The sequence below is a fragment of the Trachemys scripta genome, chromosome 5, assembly GCF_013100865.1.
Source record: "Trachemys scripta elegans isolate TJP31775 chromosome 5, CAS_Tse_1.0, whole genome shotgun sequence".
NCBI lineage: Eukaryota > Metazoa > Chordata > Testudines > Emydidae > Trachemys > Trachemys scripta.
In genome coordinates this window covers 124,130,113-124,147,661 of record NC_048302.1, presented here as the reverse complement: position 1 = coordinate 124,147,661, position 17,549 = coordinate 124,130,113, and the positions used below count along the sequence as shown (strand labels likewise).

General features: G+C 44.7%; 1 protein-coding gene across 2 annotated transcripts in view; it reads left to right on the top strand.

The window, feature by feature from the left end:
* Positions 1–17,549, top strand: part of UVSSA (UV stimulated scaffold protein A) — a gene marked incomplete at its 5' end in the record, with an annotated part of 80,427 nt that overhangs the window by 45,122 nt on the left and 17,756 nt on the right. For both annotated transcript variants that reach the window (XM_034771618.1, XM_034771617.1), the window contains 2 exon segments: positions 3,734–3,911; positions 6,065–6,217. In XM_034771618.1, coding sequence (XP_034627509.1) covers positions 3,734–3,911; positions 6,065–6,217 — 331 coding nt within the window.

Genomic DNA, 17,549 nt, shown 5'->3' with positions numbered 1-17,549 from the left:
CCCATCAAGGATATCCGTAGAGTGGCAACATGGTCTTCAGCCCAGTTTTGCAGCTCACTATGCCCTCACTGAGCCGGTCAGCAACGGTGCTGGATTCGGCAGAGCAGTGCTACAGTCTGCTTGTCATTGAACTCTGATCCCTCTTCCTACATCTGCTTGGGAGTCACCTACATTGGAATGGACATGAGCAAGCACTCAAAGAAGAAAAAATGGTTACTAACCTTCCATAGCTGATGTTCTTCGAGATGTGTTGTTCATGTCCATTCCACAACCCGAACTCCTACTCCTCTGTCAGAGTTAGCAGGCAAGAAGGAACTGAGGGTGCAGCAAGTCCCTATGTACTGTCACTATGAGGGCGCAACTCCGGGGGCCACCGGAGCCGACCTGACGGATACCATTGAGGGAAAAACTTTCCAGTGGTGGTGCACAAACCTACATTGGAATGGACATGATCAACATATCTCGAAGAACAAAAGATACGGAATGTTAGTAACCGCTTTTTTCTTCTTCGAGTGCTTGTTCATGTCAATTCCAATCAGGTGTGTGCACGTTCACAGTAGCTGGAAGATTTTTTTCCCCAAAGCAGCACCTGTTGGTTTGGCCTGGGCACTACCTGGAGTCGTGCCTTCATGGCACCCAATATGATGACCCACCACCCCCTCAGTTCTTTTTTGCTGCCAGTGATGGTAGCTGGGACCATCCGGTAGTCTGGTAGTATAGTTTAGTAGTTCTTTAGAAGTTTCAGTTATGGGTGGTTCAGATTTGCGTGAAGTGCATGCCAAAATGTGACCCCCACACCACCTGCTTACGGTGCCTGGGTGAGGGTCACCAGAAAGACTGCTGCAAGATCTGTCGGGATTTCTGACCAAGAACCATTAAGGAGAGAGAGCAGCATCTCAAAATTCTCCTTATGGAGGCAGCTCTCTGACCTCAGTTGGACCCAGGTCTCAGGGACCCTGCTCTCAGCACCTTGTCTTTGCTGCGAAGCCCTCCAGCTCTGTCTTTGAAGGATCCGGTGCCAAAGAAAGATGCTAGCAAGGAAGCTTGGCACCAGCATCGAGCCTCTCGGGGACATTCCAGCCTTGGGCACCAGTCCCAATTGCCGGCTCAGAAGAAAAAGAGGTCGGAGAGAGGCCAATCTCCCTCGGATGGCGATAACATTGGCCAGGAGGGTGTCTGAACTCAAGGCCCTAACCTCAGAGCCCCCATATATAGTGTTCTATGAGGACAAAGTGCAGCTCAGACCTCATTCTGCTTTCCTCCCGAAGGTTGTATTGCAGTTTCACGTTAACCAGGACATCTTTCTCCTGGTGTTCTACCCTAAGCCGCACTCAGTAGATGTCTGCAGGGCGCTAGCTTTCTACTTCGAGAGGACGAAGCCGTTCAGAAAATCAGTCCAGCTATTCTTGGCTGTGGCGGACAGAATGAAAGGCCTACCCGTGTTGTCACAACGCATTTTGTCATGGATCACATTCTGCATCCATGAGTGCTACAACTTGGCGGGAGTTCCCGCACCCCTGATTACTGTGCACTCCACCAGGGCGCAGACTTCATCAACAGCATTCCTGGTGCGGATCGCTACTCAGGAAATCTGCAGAGCAGCGACGTCGTCCTCCATACACACTTTCTTTGCGCACTATGCGATTACCCAACAGTCCAGAGACGATGTGGTCTTTAGACGAGCAGTGCTCCAATCAATGGATGACTCCGACCCCACCTCCTGAACGTGGACTTGTGAGTCACCTGATTGGAATCAACATGAACAAGCACTCGAAGAAAAAATGGTTACTCAACTTCTCATAACTGTTGTTTTTCGAGTTGTGTTGTTCATGTCCATTCCAATATCCACCCTCCTACCCCTCTGTTGGAGTAGCAGGCAAGAAGGAACTGATGGGGTGGCGGATCGGCAGGGCTCTGTATTAGGCGCCATGGAGGTGCGACTCCATGGGGGCACCCAGCCCGACCCTATGGTTGCTGCTAGGGGAAAAATCTTCCAGCTACTGTGCACGTGTGCACGCACATACCTGATTGGAATGGACATGAACAACACATCTCAAAGAACAAGAGTTACGAGAAGGTGAGTAACCATTTTTTTTAAAAACACTTCAGTGATGATCTCCACAGTGTTCCTTGAGAGGCTGTTCTACAGTCTAATAGACCTCCCTGTTAAGATTCCAACCTTTAGCCTATATTTTCCTCTGCTCATCCCATTATTCTTAATTATCATTTCTCTTATCTAGCTGGTTTCCAATAAATTTTGCAGTGCTCATATCAAAGCCAATTAAAATGAATTTTTACATAAGATTTGTTTAGACAGTGTGTCAAACACTGTCACTTGCCCAGTGCTCAAGTTAAGAAATGGAAGTAATAGGTGAGCATGCTATATGTTCAGTGCTGCCAGTTAAGAAATGAAGGGTGGGATAGATGGTGGGAAAGACTTCAAGCAAACTGGATTGTTTTCCAGATGAAGGCTGCAACAGCTTGCTCAAACTTTCCTTCCCATGGAACAATAGTTTTTGTTGTACAACCTGTAAGACCAAAACTTGGGTTCACGTCTCTTATAAAGATGCTTACTTTATTTGTTTGAAAAGTGAAAATGTAAACTATTGGATAAGTGCATGTCATCAGGTCTTCCTCTACTGGCTGGGCCTCCTGGAGAATCAGAGCCTATTACTACTATCTGCTAATGGAGCTGCTGTTTCAGTTCAGCAGGTAGAAGTCTATGCTTTTGATTTGTCTAATCTAATCTAATTTTCACTAATCTTAACTGTCTGTCTGCCTATGTAAAACAATTATATTGCCCCCCATCACTGCAGTAGCTGAGGTTTTGGTGCTGAAGATCTTGCAGTGGGTTTGTTCCTCAATCATGTCAGATTGTCATAAGGATGCTGCTTTGGTGGACATGCCCTGTGCTTCTGCAGGCATCACCAGGTTGGAGGAAAAGCCTTGCCACACAGCTCTTTCTCACTAGCCATGCTCCCTAACTAGCTGTGGTGGTGGTAAGGTGGAGGTTGTTGTTGGATCTGCTATGTCAGCTCTACACCACCAATGAATATCCCTACATCAGAGTTATTCCCTGTGCCTGGTTGTGCCAAGTTTAGGTCTGCTTTGCACAGGGAATGTTACACCAAAGCAACCACAGCACAGGGGAGCCTATGGCTATTAAGTCTGTTTGTTTGTTTTCTTCTGCTGCTCTGCAACTTTATTTTTTTGCATTTCTGTATTAGATAGGGAACTTATCTTTAGCATCACTCATGGATGTAATATTCATAGTTCCTTTCACATACTACTCTGCCTTGGATTAGCAGTGAGTATGGTATGGACCCTGAGAGGGCTGATGTGAGAATATTACCAGCAACAGTCATGTCAAAAGCAATGTAGCAATTTGGACATCTTTTTGTTGTTTAACTTTTCTTTCCTGGTGGAATAATACAATGTCATAATGAGGTTTTACAGTTGATAGGGTAATAATACTTGTTTGTACCAAAATAATAATAATTTTCTCCATAGTAGAAATAGTACTGTATCTACTGGCTTGTATCAGTAACATGCTGGTTGATGCCATTGCAACAAAAAATAGTCAGTGATGTAGCCACAATCTATCCACTGCTTTGCTAGCCTCACCAAACACTGTGGTGTAGTTGTAAGACTTTTCTTTTTTATAGGCATTATTTTTCGCCTTCTAAACATGCTGTTTTTTGTTTTGTTTTTGTTTTTGTTTTTGTTTTTTCAGGATTGGAGCCCCAATCATCTCTGAAAGCATTAGCAAAAGGAATGGTCGTGAAGCCAGCTTTGCTGAGCTTCCACTCCCAGTCAAAAAAGAATGAAGAGGAACTTGATCCAACCTGTGCCGCTGCAACATTGAAGCTTATCCGAGATAAGCTACCTAAGTTACCATCCCTAAATACCAGGTCATGATCATTTTATTTGTTCTAGAAATATCACTATGATGTTCCTTGACTCTGTTAGCTACAAAAGCACTCCCAGAAAGTACACCCAGAAACGGGGCAAGCTAGAAGAGATTAGGCCAAGCTGGGGTTTGTGATCCCTCAGGGGGTCTCAAGGTTATTACTTGGGAGGTCACAAGCTGTCAGCCTCCACCCCAAACCCTGCTTCGCCTCCAGCATTTATAATAGTGTTAAATATTTTAAAATGTGTTTTTAATTTATAAGGGGGGGGGTCATACTCATAAGCTTGCTGTGTATGAAAGGAGTCACACCATACAAAAGTTTGAGAACCACTGGATTAGGCTATAAAATATTACTTATTTGTATTTAAAATAATAATTTTCTATACCCAGTCTTAACACATGCGTGATTAGAAATGTAGGTTTTGCTAATAATTTTTTATAGATTCTTTAGAAAATCTATTACTAAGAACTTATCATGGGGATCCCATCCAAAAAAAAGGTTCTGTTTGCTGGGGGAATGTTTTGGTTTGCAAATCCTAATACTAGGTTAGCAAATAAATAATTTCAAAAGCCTTGGATTTCCTAGTGACTTACTATGTCATAAATGCCAGCTTTTGAGGCCTGTCATACTGATTTCAAAGAACTATCGTTTGTCAATCCTATTCAGAGCTTGCTGAAATTTCAGTCCTAACTATGAATTCCAGTAGAATCTCAAAGTTACGAACACCTTGGGAATGGAGGTTGTTAATAACTCTGAACAAAATGTTATGGTTGTTCTTTCAAAAGTTTACAGCTGAAAATTGACTTACTACAGCTATGAAACTTTACTATGCAGAAGACAAATGCTGCTTTAAACCATCTTAATTTAAGTGGAACAAGCATAGACACAGTTTCCTTACCTTGTCAAATCTTTATTTTTAAACTTTCCCTTTATTTTTTTTAGTAGTTTATGTTTAACACAGTACTGTATTGTATTTGCTTTTTTTATTTTTATTTATTTATTTATTTTTGTCTCTACTGCTGCCTGAGTGTGTACTTCCGGTTCCAAATGAGGTGTGTGGTTGACCAGTCAATTCATAACTGTGATGTTCATAACTCTGAGGTTTTACTGTAGTGGTAGATTGATATGCCATGCTTGCAAATTTGTGAGGGTGGACCCTAGTATTCCCTGTGACTGGAGTAACCTCCTAATGGACTGGGATCTCCCAAAATGACACTTGTACAGTGTAAAAAGCTAGCAGAAGCTGAAGCACAACCTTGCAAAGGCAAAGTACTGTACTCCATTAGTTTTCTGGAGGGTTTAATCAATACGGCAATAACAAACTAAACTTAAAAATTTAGATTTCTAAATTGAAAAAAAGACACGTTTATGTGTTTTAATACTATAAGTTAGTGAGACCATCATAATTTGGGCTACTGAAGTGCTTAGGCTCTGCAACTTCATGTTTTGGGTTTAGTGAATTATCATCTAACATTGCATAACTAGTAGTGTGGCATTCTTTAATCAAATAGTGGAAGGCCATCCCTTTACTTGCTAATGATGCACCTGGTAAAAACCCCTTTATACCAATATACTTTGGAGTACTGTGTTTGAGTACAGCTGACAACCTTACCTTCCTCTTGTCTTTATACACTTTTGTCCTTCTGTAACACAAAACTTCTGCTAAGGGAAAGGTTGAATTGGTGGTGTCGCTGAAAACCCCAGTGGTGCAAGTCTGGGAGATGGAATGCTGTGCACACAAAACAAGGATGTTGCAATCTATGTAATGACAGTACAAATATGGACATAAATCTATAGAAGCAAGACGGTTCTGAATTAGGTTTGCAATACCACCCTCACTGTGGCTTCTGTTGTACTACACCATCTATGATCCATTATTACATCACATATAGACCTTTAGGTTCCCACAAGACTGGGGAAACATCTTTTTAAGCAGCGTGAGCTGAGTGTTCTGATAAGCTTAACTATATATTGTGCTCTGCTTGTATGACAGCATCACACTCTATATCCTAAAGAACAAACCAAGTAAAGTAGATAGTAGAAGTCCTAGTGGATCTTAGATAACGAGAGTGTTGGTGCAAAAGGTTAGAAAAAGCAGGGAAATAGTTGTGATCATTATTGTTCTCTATTGACTTTTGATTATCTTTCTCCAGTGCGTCTGCAAATCCCGAGCCAGCAGCTTCAGGAGAGCTTGACAGTGAGACAGGAAAACTAGAAGAAGAAAGAGCTAAAGCTCCTATAATACCCTTTGGATTAGATCTTTACTACTGGGGACAGGACCAGCCAACTGCTGGCAAAATTCTCAAGTAAATACAGTCTGATTTTTCTTTTAAGAAACAAAAGGATTGGTTTAGGCTGAAAGGTTGTGTAGGGGGATGAACCCTACTGCTTCTTGTAATAATTACTTTTCTCCTTTCCTTTACAATAAGTGATCCGTAAACATTCTTAGTAACTCTAACTTACAATTATATGTATTTTGAGAGGATAGGATTTGAATTAAGTATTTTAGTCTTTCAAAGCATATCTGTATTTATGGTAGCACCTAGTCCAGTTGAAATAGGGGCCCCATGGGCTAGCTACTTTACAAACACAGTACGAGACAGACCCTGCCCCGAAGTGTGCAATCTAAATAAATAAGACAGACTAATGGTAGAAGACAAGAAGGGTTATTATTCCCATTTTTATAGATGGAGAACTGAGGCACAGAGATCAAGTCATTTGCCCAAGGCCACACAAGACATCTGCGAGCTGAGAACTGCAACCAGATCACCTGGGCCCCAGATGAGTGTCTTAACAATACAATCATTATTCTTACTTGTTTGGGAAGGTGCTGTGCTTTTCTTGTACACAAAGTGGTGCTAGCTTTGTGGCAGGACCAGCAACACTAGGACAGTTTACACCTGCACCTTAGAGATTTGTTTCTGACAATCTTAAAGCCTATTCATAGCCCTGGCATTTTTATTAACCTGGCATTCAAAGACTTCTTCCATTTTTTGCTCACATTGTAGCTCATGGGTATGCATCTGCTCTCTCCAAACAAGCAGGAGATTTCCATTTCCCTGCCAAAGAATGTATCAGTATCTGCTGCAGAAATTGGCACTGAAGCACCACAAAACTGTAGGGCCTGCAAGTCCCACACTGGGTTAAAACAAGTAAAAGATTGGAAGTATATTTGTGTTGCTAATCAAAAAAGGTAAACTCTCATGGCCTCCCTGGTATTACTTCGAGTTTGTTTTCTTACCAAAGCAAAACAGCTTAATCACAATTAGCTTTGTGTGGATATCTGTAGTAATAATGCTGCAGCAGCATGAGGCCTGGGGGAATATCATCATCAACTTTTCCACATTTGTGCAGAAATGTGGAACATCAGTTTCCCTGGCACAGGGTCTTTTGTTCTGCCTTACATTACAGATGATGCTAACACATTTTCTCGTTCATACTGCACTTTCCAGAAGAACAGCAAACTTCATGTTCTGCTATTCTTCCCTAACTCGTTGATTTCTAATGCCTTCTTGGACAGAAGCTCAAATGGTAATTGATTTCTTATTGTCTTTTGTTACGATTCACCCGATTTGATTTTGCTCACAGAGGTAACATTTGCAGAAAATAGCAATAGTAGTGGCAGTGTTTCTGTGCCCCAAATCATGTAAAACACTGCACCGACTTTGTGTTATTCAGCGGCAATAAGCAGTCACTATAGGGAGTGAAATTTGACACAGCATGATGCTTTAACACACTGCCTCCCAAGGCCATCCCATCCTATGAGGTGAATTCTTGAAAGTCTGTAGAATGGTAAAGGTTTTCAGTAAAGCCGTAAGACGTATTTGTCTCTGAGACTGCCCAAAGAGTGGAAAGGCTTTATTTTACATTGGAAATGAGTTATTCAAGTCAGAAGTGAAATCAAAAGCATATTTCACTGCCTGTCTGCTAGTGCCTGTACTGTTTTTATTTTTATGCTTCCCAATAAAATAAAGGGCACACTTCTAAACCTTATAGCCTATAACTACAGATATGCCGATCTAACCAAAGATAATTTAAATAACTTGCACACACATTATACCATTGACACCTGGGTAGAATATACTAGCTGAAAAAATTAGGATAGACATTGCCAGATCCTTTGACTTTATCTGTGGTAGAAATAAATACCTCACAAGATGCGTTGAAAAATAAAGGAGGGGATATATGCAGCTTTTGTGTAGACTTGTCGTTTTTTAAATCAGAGATAGAAAATCTTCAGCCTTCAGCTGTTTCACATTATAACTTGTTAATAACACTATTTTGAGAGTTTCTACAGGGAGATATAGGTGGTATATCTTGACTTTAGTATGGCTTTTGATACTACCTCACATGACCTTCTGAAAACAAACTAGGGAAATACAACCTAGATGGAGCTACTATAAGGTGGGTGCATAACTGGTTGGAAAACTGTTCCCAGAGTGTAATAATCAGTGGTTCATGGTCAAGCTGGAAGGACATATCAAGTGGAGTCCCTCAGGAATCAGTTCTGGGTCCGGTTCTGTTCAATATCTTCATCAGTTATTTAGACAATGGCATAGAGAGTACACTTCTAAATTTTGTGGACAATTCCAAGCTAGGAGGGGTTGGATTAAAATTCAAAATTATCTGGACAAACTGGAGAAATAGTCTGAAGTAAATAGGATGAAATTCAATAAGGACAAATACAAAGTATTCCACTTAGGAAGGAACAATCAATTGCACACATACGGAATGGGAAGTGACTGCCTAAGGAGGAGTACTGCGGAAAGGGATCCGGGGGTCATAGTGTATCACAGGCTAAATGAGTCAACAGTGTAACATTGTTGCAAAAAAAAGCAGGCATCATTCTGGGATGTATTAGCAGGAGTGTTGTGTCCACTCTACTCTGTATTGATACAGCCTCAACTGGAGTATTGTGTCCAGTTTGGGTGCCACATTTCAGGAAGGATGTGGACAAATTGGAGAAATTCCAGAAAAGATCAGTAAAAATGATTAAAGGTGTAGAAAACATGACCTATGAGGGAACATTGGAAAAAAATGGGTTTGTATAGTGTGGAAAAGAGAAGACTGAGAGGGGATATAACAGTTTTCAAGTACATAAAAGGTTGTTACAAGGAAGAGGGAGTAAAATTGTTCTCTTTAACCAGTGAGGATAGGACAAGAAGCAATGGGTTTAAATTGCAGCAAGAGTGGTTTAGGTTGGACTTTAGGAAAAACTTCCTAACTGTTACGGTGGTTAAGCACTGGAATAAATTGCCTGGGGAGGTTGTGGAATCTCCGTCACTGGAGATTTTTAAGAGCAGGTTCAATAAACACCTGTAAGGGATGGTCTAGCTCAGTGGTTCCTAACCCACAGGCCACTTGCGGCCCAATCAGCACGTTGCTGCGGCCCATGTGACCTCCTCAGGGCCATACAATTAGTGTGTATATATATATATATTTTGTGTGGATGCATCCCACATAACACACAGAGCTCATATGCGGCTCACAATGGTAAATAGGTTGAGAACCACTGGTCTAGATAATATTTAGGGTACGTCTTCACTACCCGCCGATCGGCAGGTAGTAATCGATCTATTGGGGATCGATTTATCGCATCTTGTCTAGACGATCCCCGAACGCGCTCCCATCGACTCCGGAACTCCACCAGAGTCGACGGGGGAGACGCGGCGGTCGATCCCGCGCCGTGAGGACCTGAGGTAAATCGATCTAAGATACGTCGACTTCAGCTACGCTATTCTCGTAGCTGAAGTTGCATATCTTAGATCGATCCTCTCTCCCACCCCTCCTCCCGCCCCCCCAGTGTAGACCAGCCCTTAGTCTTGCTTTGAGTGCAGGGGACTAGAAGACCTCTCGAGGTCCCTTCCAGTTCTGCAATTTTATGCTTCTATGAGATTGTGATTATCAAGAAGCTAATTTTTAATGGGTGTTTAATTTAGTCAGGAGCTGATGTACATTAGTCTTTTCTCAAGGAGGTTTCTAGAGTGGACTCTACAAAGAAGTTGGATTAAACTTTATTTTCAAAAAGTATCCTCAATGTTTAGCCCAATGACAATAGCCCATTAAACTGTTATAAGAACCCTTAAATTCAATATATTCTTTCCTCCCTCTGTATGTGGAGCTCCTATTAATACCTCAGTTATTTACCTGGATTGAGGACCGATTGTCTCTTAGTGCATTGGTTCTTAAACTGTGAACTATAGAGTTCTTCTTCGAGTGCTTGTTCATGACGATTCCAACCAGGTGTGTGCGTGCGCACATGCACGGTAGCTGGAAGATTTTTCCCCTAGCAGCATCCGTCAGGTCAGCTTGGGTGCCCCCCGGAGTTACACCTTTATGGCGCTCAATATGGAGCCCTGTCGACCCGCCACCCCCTCAGTTCCTTCTTACCGCCAGTGATGGTTAGCTGGAACTTCCCTGTGCTCTTGTCTTGACAAGCACATTTAGCAGTTTCTTACATTGTTCTTCATTAGTTTTCCATTGTTGTTAATAGTTAGTAGTTTGTTAGTGTTAGATAAGTTTCCTTTTTTGGCGGGGGAGGAATCCCCTTCTACGCTTTCCTGACACTGGGACATGCCGGGGTCTCTGGGCTTCAGAGCCTGCGAAGCCTGTGGCAAGTGTATGCCCAGAAGCGATCCTCACACCTCGTGTCAAAGGTGTTTGGGAGAGGGCAATCAGAAGGATCGTTGTGCCATTTGTAACACCTTTCGGCCCAGGACTTTAAAAGATAGAGAGCAGCGCCTGAAGGTCCTGTTGATGGAGGCAGCGCTCCACCCCCGGTCCAACCCTGGATCATGGACCCTGCGCCAAGTACCACCTCCTCTGTGCAGAGTGCTCCGGCACCATCAGCACGAGCACTAGTGTTGGGTAAGGATAAGGACTCACTGCACCATCCCAACTCCACTCGCGGCTCACATGCCGCACACTGACATCGTTCACAATCGCTGGTGCCACAAAAGAGGAGGAGGCTGGAGAGCGGTCGCTCTCCCCCTGCTAGGCCTACGGAGCCTGCCGCTGTGAGACCCGAGTTGGGCCACACTAGTGCTGCTCCACCAGTGATGGTCGTGCCAACTCCTGCCTGTGTGGAAGGGCAGTTGAGTCCAGACCCTCCACGCTCGCTGAGGCTGAGCTGTGAGCTGCACCTCCCTTTGACACCAAAGGTGTTTGAGGTGGTCCAAGAACTGCTTCACCTCAAGGCACCGTTCTCTCCTCCCAGACGGGACAGGTCACCGGCACCGGTTGTTCCCCGGGCTCCTTCAAGGAGAAAGCCTGCTATGATGGCCCGCTGATCTCTGACCCCAGTGCGCCACTCCCTGGCACTGGAGTAAACCCAGCAGCCACGCCAATCCCCAAGCCCTCGGCGCGAAAGCTCGGTTCCTAGAAGTACCACTTCCCCGTGGTCATCGTTTTCAGACACCTCAGAATCGGAGTTGGGCTCCTATTGGTCCCGGAGGAGTAGAAGCAGACGGTCCACATCAACTTGGGACCGGCACCCATACCCATCACCGTGGCCTGCCCAATGGCAGCCAACGGTGCAATGGCCCTTTTGGACTCCCTGGGCTTTTCATCAAAGCCAAGGTCACAGCCAAGGGTCTCATTCCAGGGTGACGTCGGTGGCCGTGGCCTCGTTTGTACCCCCACTAGCACCGTCAGGGTTGGGGATAGGCCCATTACCACCCTGGCTACCATCTCAACGCCTCTGGCGCAGCTGGGCCCAGGGGGGAACTCCGGTACCAGCAGCAACATTGATTCCAATGTCGAGGATGGCATTGGCACAGATGGCACTTTTGGCACCGGCGGCGCCTGTGTCGGTGTATGCAGCCCCTACACTGAGGGGCACGACACCATCTGGGTCAGCACCAGCCCAAGAAACCCAGGTGCCGTGGGACCCCTTGGGTGCGGAAGAAAGGGACCAGCCACCCCTCACGGGGATCTCTTCCTCGTCCTCGCCAGGTGAGGCGTTGGCAGGCATGGCAACAGCCCCAGCCTGCAGGGTTCTGCAGCACTTGTTGCGGAGGGTTGCCCAAGGCCTGGGCATTCAGGTAGAGGAGGTAGTGGAGGATGCAGATCCAATAGTGGACATCCTCGCCCCCTCCCGTCCTGCATGTATTGCCCTGCCCCTCGTAAAGACCATCTCTGACACCACAAACTCCATGGCAGACCCGAGCCTTGTTGCCCCCTACGGCTAAGCACAACAAAAGATGCTACTTTGTACCGTCCAAGGGTTATGAGCATTTATGCATGCAATCCCACACCTGACTCTCTCGTGGTTGATGCTGCCAACCAATGCGAGCGTCAGGGCTTCCAGGGACTCTCCCCGAAGAATTGGGAGGTGAAAAGACTTGACCTTTATGGGAGAAAGGTCTACTCCACTGGATACATACAGCTCTGCATTTCAGATCAGCAGGCCATTGTCAGCAGGTACTGCTTCAACACATTTGGGGCACTGGCTAAATTTGTGGAGCTGTTGTCGCAGGACTCCCGCGCCGAGTTTTCGGCTGTCGTGGAGGAAGGGAAACTCATTTCCAGGGCTTTGCTATAAGCCGCACTGGATTCAGCGAATGCGGTTACTCATGTCATGGCCACAGGCATAGCTATGAGGAGGGACTTCTGGCTTCAAGTCTTGGGCTTGCCATATGGGGTCCAACAAACTATTCAGGACCTCCCCTTCGAGGGTTCGGCTCTGCTTTCCGAAAAGATGGATAAAAGGCTGCATAGCCTAAAGGATTCGAGGGCCACTCTCAAATTGTTGGGCCTCCATTCTCCCGCTACACAGCATAAACATTTAGGCTGCAACCTCCTCCATAGTTCTACCAGCCGCAGAGCCGTCAGGACAGTTCATCGAGGAGGAACAGGAACAGCAGAAGGCGGCCGTACCCATCCTCAGGCCAGGGCTCTGGCCAATCTAAACCACCCTCTTGGCCGAAACAGGCCTTTTGAAGGTGCGTTTAAGGACACCGCACCAGATCCCCAGCAGGATCCACCCCACCGTACCTTCTCGTCCCAACTATCCCCTTTCTACCGTGCCTGGTCCTGTGTCACCTCAGACTGTTGGGTGCTCCGCACAGTAGAGAGAGGATACTCCATCCAATTCTGTGCCTTCCCACCCTTCCATCCCCCTTCCCCATCCCTCTTCAGGGATCCTTCTCACAAGCAGGGGCAGTGGAGGAGGTTCCTCAGGAGCACAGGGGCAAGGGCTTTTACTACTGGTATTTCCTTATACCAAAAGTCAAAGGCGGCCTCAGGCCCATCTTGGACCTGTGAAAACTCAACAAGTTCATGAAGAAACTCAAGTTCCGCATAGTTTCTTTGACCTCAATCATCCCATCACTGGATCCAGCAGGCTGGTATGCTGCCCTCGACTTGAAGAATGCATATTTCCATATCGCAATCATTCAGCCCCACAGGAAGTACCTAAGGTTTGTGGTGAACGATACCCACTACCAGCTTAAAGTCCTTCCATTTGGCCTGTCAGCAGCACCTCGAGTCTTCACCAAGTGCATGACAGTCGTCGCCGCGTTCTTGCGCAGGCACCAGATACAGATGTTTCCATACCTCAACGACTGGCTGACGTAGGGCCGCTCCAGGACCCAAGTGGAAGCTCAGGTCAGATTCATCAGAGCCATCTTCGACAACCTGGGTTTTCTTCTAAATGAAGCAAAATCGACTCTGTCCCCCATCCAGAGGATAAAGTTTATAGGAGCAATACTAGACTTGACCCAAGCCGGGGCATACCTGCCAGAAGCAAGGTTTCAGGCCCTGACAGATATCATTCGAGGTATCAGACAGTTTCCCACCACCACAGCAAGAAACTGCCTGAAGCTTCTCGGACACATGGCTGCCTGTACCTACATGGACTCAGGCTTCGACCTCTTCAGTTATGGCTTGCGTCAGTGTATATCGCCCAGCCTGGGACAGCTTGGACAGGTTCATGACCCTGCCTCGCCTGGTCATCGACTCCCTCATCCGGTGTCTCGACCCTCAGGAGGTGTGCTCAGGGGTCCCCTTTACCAGTCCGCAGCCGTCTCTCTCGCTAGTGATGGGCGCAGAAGGCTTAGGCTGGGGAGCTCACCTGGGAGACCGCAGGACCCAAGGTCTCTGGTGTCAGGCAGACCTGGTTCTCCACATCAACATCAGAGAGCTGAGAGCAGTGCGCCTAGCATGCCAGACCTTCCGTACACGCTTAACGGGACATTGTGTATCAGTTATATAGTGGTGAAAGAGTTGGGGGGAAAATGGTTTATAAGGGCATAGTAAATGGAAGTGCTTATGGCTATGCAGACATCAGTCCATTATTTAAGCTCAACTCCCTAAAAGTACCAGGCATCTTAAGGAAAGCTACAAAGAGGAAGACAACAGTTTTATTACATTGAAAAATACTGGATACAGATTTTTTTTTTTTTTTGGAGGGGTCAAGTTTAAATATCAAATGAGGCTGTCTCTCGTATAGGGAAAGTTGGACCATATGCATATCATGAGTACCTCTTCACTCTAGCATGAATACAAATATTTGATAATTTTAGAAAAAAAATCACACCACCAGGGGGCATTAGAATTTTACTGCAAGTTTATGTAAGGCTACTTTGTGTGTAGCAATCTAAAATATTAGTATGCTTTTTTTAGGGATCCTGTCACTTCATTGTGCCTTTATAAAACTGTTGATACAGAGCTTGAAGTCAGTCCTATTTTAGGGAATTAAAAAAAAAAATCAAGCACAGCAGAATGAATCAAACTTAATGTATTATTATCCATCACTTTACAGCCCCACTACATCATTTGTAAAGCTAAAAAATACTTTATTTTTCAAGAGTTTCATTAAAATATTTATTTATATATTGTAAAGGGTCTTTTCTTGGAATGTTTTTTTAACAGTGAGAGTATAAAGACATTTTTGTCGTAAATTACAAGATGCATAGAATCATAGAAGATTAGGGTTGGAAGAGACCTCAGGAGGTCATCTAGTCCAACTCCCTGCTCAAAGCAGGACCAACCCCAACTAAATCATCCCAGCCAGGGCTTTGTCAAGCTGGGCCTTAAAAACCTCTCAGGATGGAGATTCCACCACTTCCCTAGGTAACCCATTTGTGCTTCACCATCCTCCTAGTGAAATAGTGTTTCCTAATATCCAAACTAGACCTCCCCCACTGCATCTTGAGACCATTGCTCCTTGTTCTGTCACCTGCGACCACTGAGAACAGCCTAGCTCCATCCTTTTTGGAACCCCACTTCAGGTAGTTGAAGGCTGCTATCAACCCCCCCCCCCCGCCCTTCTCTTTTGCAGACTAAATAATCCCAGTTCCCTCAGCCTCTCCTTGTAAGTCATATGCCCCAGCCCCCTAATCAGTTTTGTTGCCCTCCACTGGACTCTCTCCAATTTGTCCGCATCCTTTCTGTAGTGGGGAGTCCAAAACTGGACACAGTACTCCAGATGTGGCCTCACCAGTGCCAAATAGAAGGGAATAATCACTTCCCTTGATCTGCTGGGAGTGCTCCTACTAATGCAGCCCAATATGCCATTAGCCTTCTTGGCAACAAGGGCATGCTGTTGACTCATATCCAGCTTCTCGTCCACTGTAATCCCCAGGTCCTTTTCTGCAGAACTGCCGCTTAGCCAGTCGGTCCCCAGCCTGTAGCAATACATGGGATTCTTCCGTCCTAAATGCAGGACTCTACACTTGTCCTTGTTGAACCTCATCAGATTTCTTTTGGCCCAATCCTCTAATTTGTCTAGATCAGCCTAATTTGTCTAGATACCCTCCAGCATATCTACCTCTCCCCCCAGTTTAGTGTCATCCGCGAACTTGCTGAGGGTGCAATCCATCCCATCATCCAGATCATTAATGAAGATGTTGAACAAAATCGGCCCCAAAACCGACCCATGTGATACTATGCTTGATGCTGACTGCCAACTAGACATCTAGCTGTTGATCACTACCCGTTGAGCCCAATGATCTAGCCAGCTTTCTATCCACCTTATAGTCCATTAATCCAGTCCATACTTATTTAACTTGCTGGCAAGAATACTGTGGGAGACCGTATCAAAAGTTTTGCTAAAGTCAAGATATATCACGTCCACCGCTTTCCCCATATCTACAGAGCCAGTTATCTCATCATAGAAAGAATCAGGTTGGTCAGGCATGACTTGCCCTTGGTGAATCCATGTTGACTGTTCCTGATCACCTTCCTCTCCTCCAAGTCTTACTACAGTGAATGTTGAAGCTAGTCTTGCATTGTAAAACTGATTTGGATTCATCCCCCTAATATTGCCACAATTAAACGAATCCAATTGTTATATGCCAGGCTAGAATGTTTCTGAAACATATGAGGCAACTTTTATGAGGAATTTGTAAGATAGGAAGATTTAAAAATTAAGTTTCACCACAACTGTAAAATAATTTTTAGCCTAGAAATGCTGAGATTCTAATCTCACTTATGCCAGTGTAAATAGGGAGTAACTCCACTGTAACCAGCGAAGTTGAAAGCTGGTATGAGATCAACTTCAAGTCTTCCAAATTTGTTCTAATGTTTGTTAGGGAGGACTCATTTGGGGCCCAGTTCAAAACACTTAAGCACATTGACTTCAGTGAGACTTAAGGACATGCATAAGTGTCTTTCTGAATTGAGACCTTAGTTGTTAATAAAAGTGTCTTCCTCATATATTAGACTATATGGAGTCTACAAAGTGCAGAGGGCTTCATTGCTGGGAAGTGACAGACAGGGAACCACATGAGTGCGAGGAATAGGATGGAGGGAGACAGAGCCACCCAGAGGCCAGTTATGGGAGTGATTGGGAAGGAAAGAACCACGTGCAGGTGACTACAAGTGCACAAATCAAGTGGATGTAAAATGTCCATGGCTGCCCAATATGTACATAAATTCCTTATCAAGACCTCCTTCATTCAAATATTCCCATCTTGTATGCAAGGTGTGATGGATGTGGGAGTTGTGAGCAGAGTGAAGGTTCTTTGGGATCACTGAACTTAGGGCGACTAGATGTCCCGATTTTATAGGGACAGTCCCAATATTTGGGACTTTTTTTTTATATGGGCTCCTATTACCCCCCACCTCCTGTCCCGATTTTTCACAATTGCTATCTGGTCACCCTAACTGAACTGCATATTTCTGTCTTTTTAAGACATTGCCTTAAAACTGTTTTTCCAGACTTTCTAATATTTTGTGTTTTTTGAGAATAGAACATCATTCAACACGTAGGTCCTCCCCCTCCTTAAGTAATAGATGTTTACTGCCTTTGCTCCAGGGTAATAAAAGGGTTTTGGGGTAGGGGTTATTTGTTTTTTTTTGTTTTTTTTTTGGCCTGGAAATAGTTCTGCTTTTCATACAATGACTATTTTTCATGAGATCTCTCTAGTTTAAAATAAGTTTTCAGTATATTGCCTTTAATTTCCTCGAGAAACTTCCTGTAAATACTTGTTAGCTGATAGCAGTGTCAAAACGAAGAGTTCGCTATTGAACCTAGAAGAAAAATTGCTACGAAGTTCAGTTGATAGTTGGCTCTATTCCCTAGTCTACAGTATACTGCAGTCACTCCAACCCCTGCTCCTTTGCTGCTAATAAAGAGCAAAACAAACAAGCATGAGAGCATACACTGAACAGTAGCTTAACTGTTTGTCTTACTTT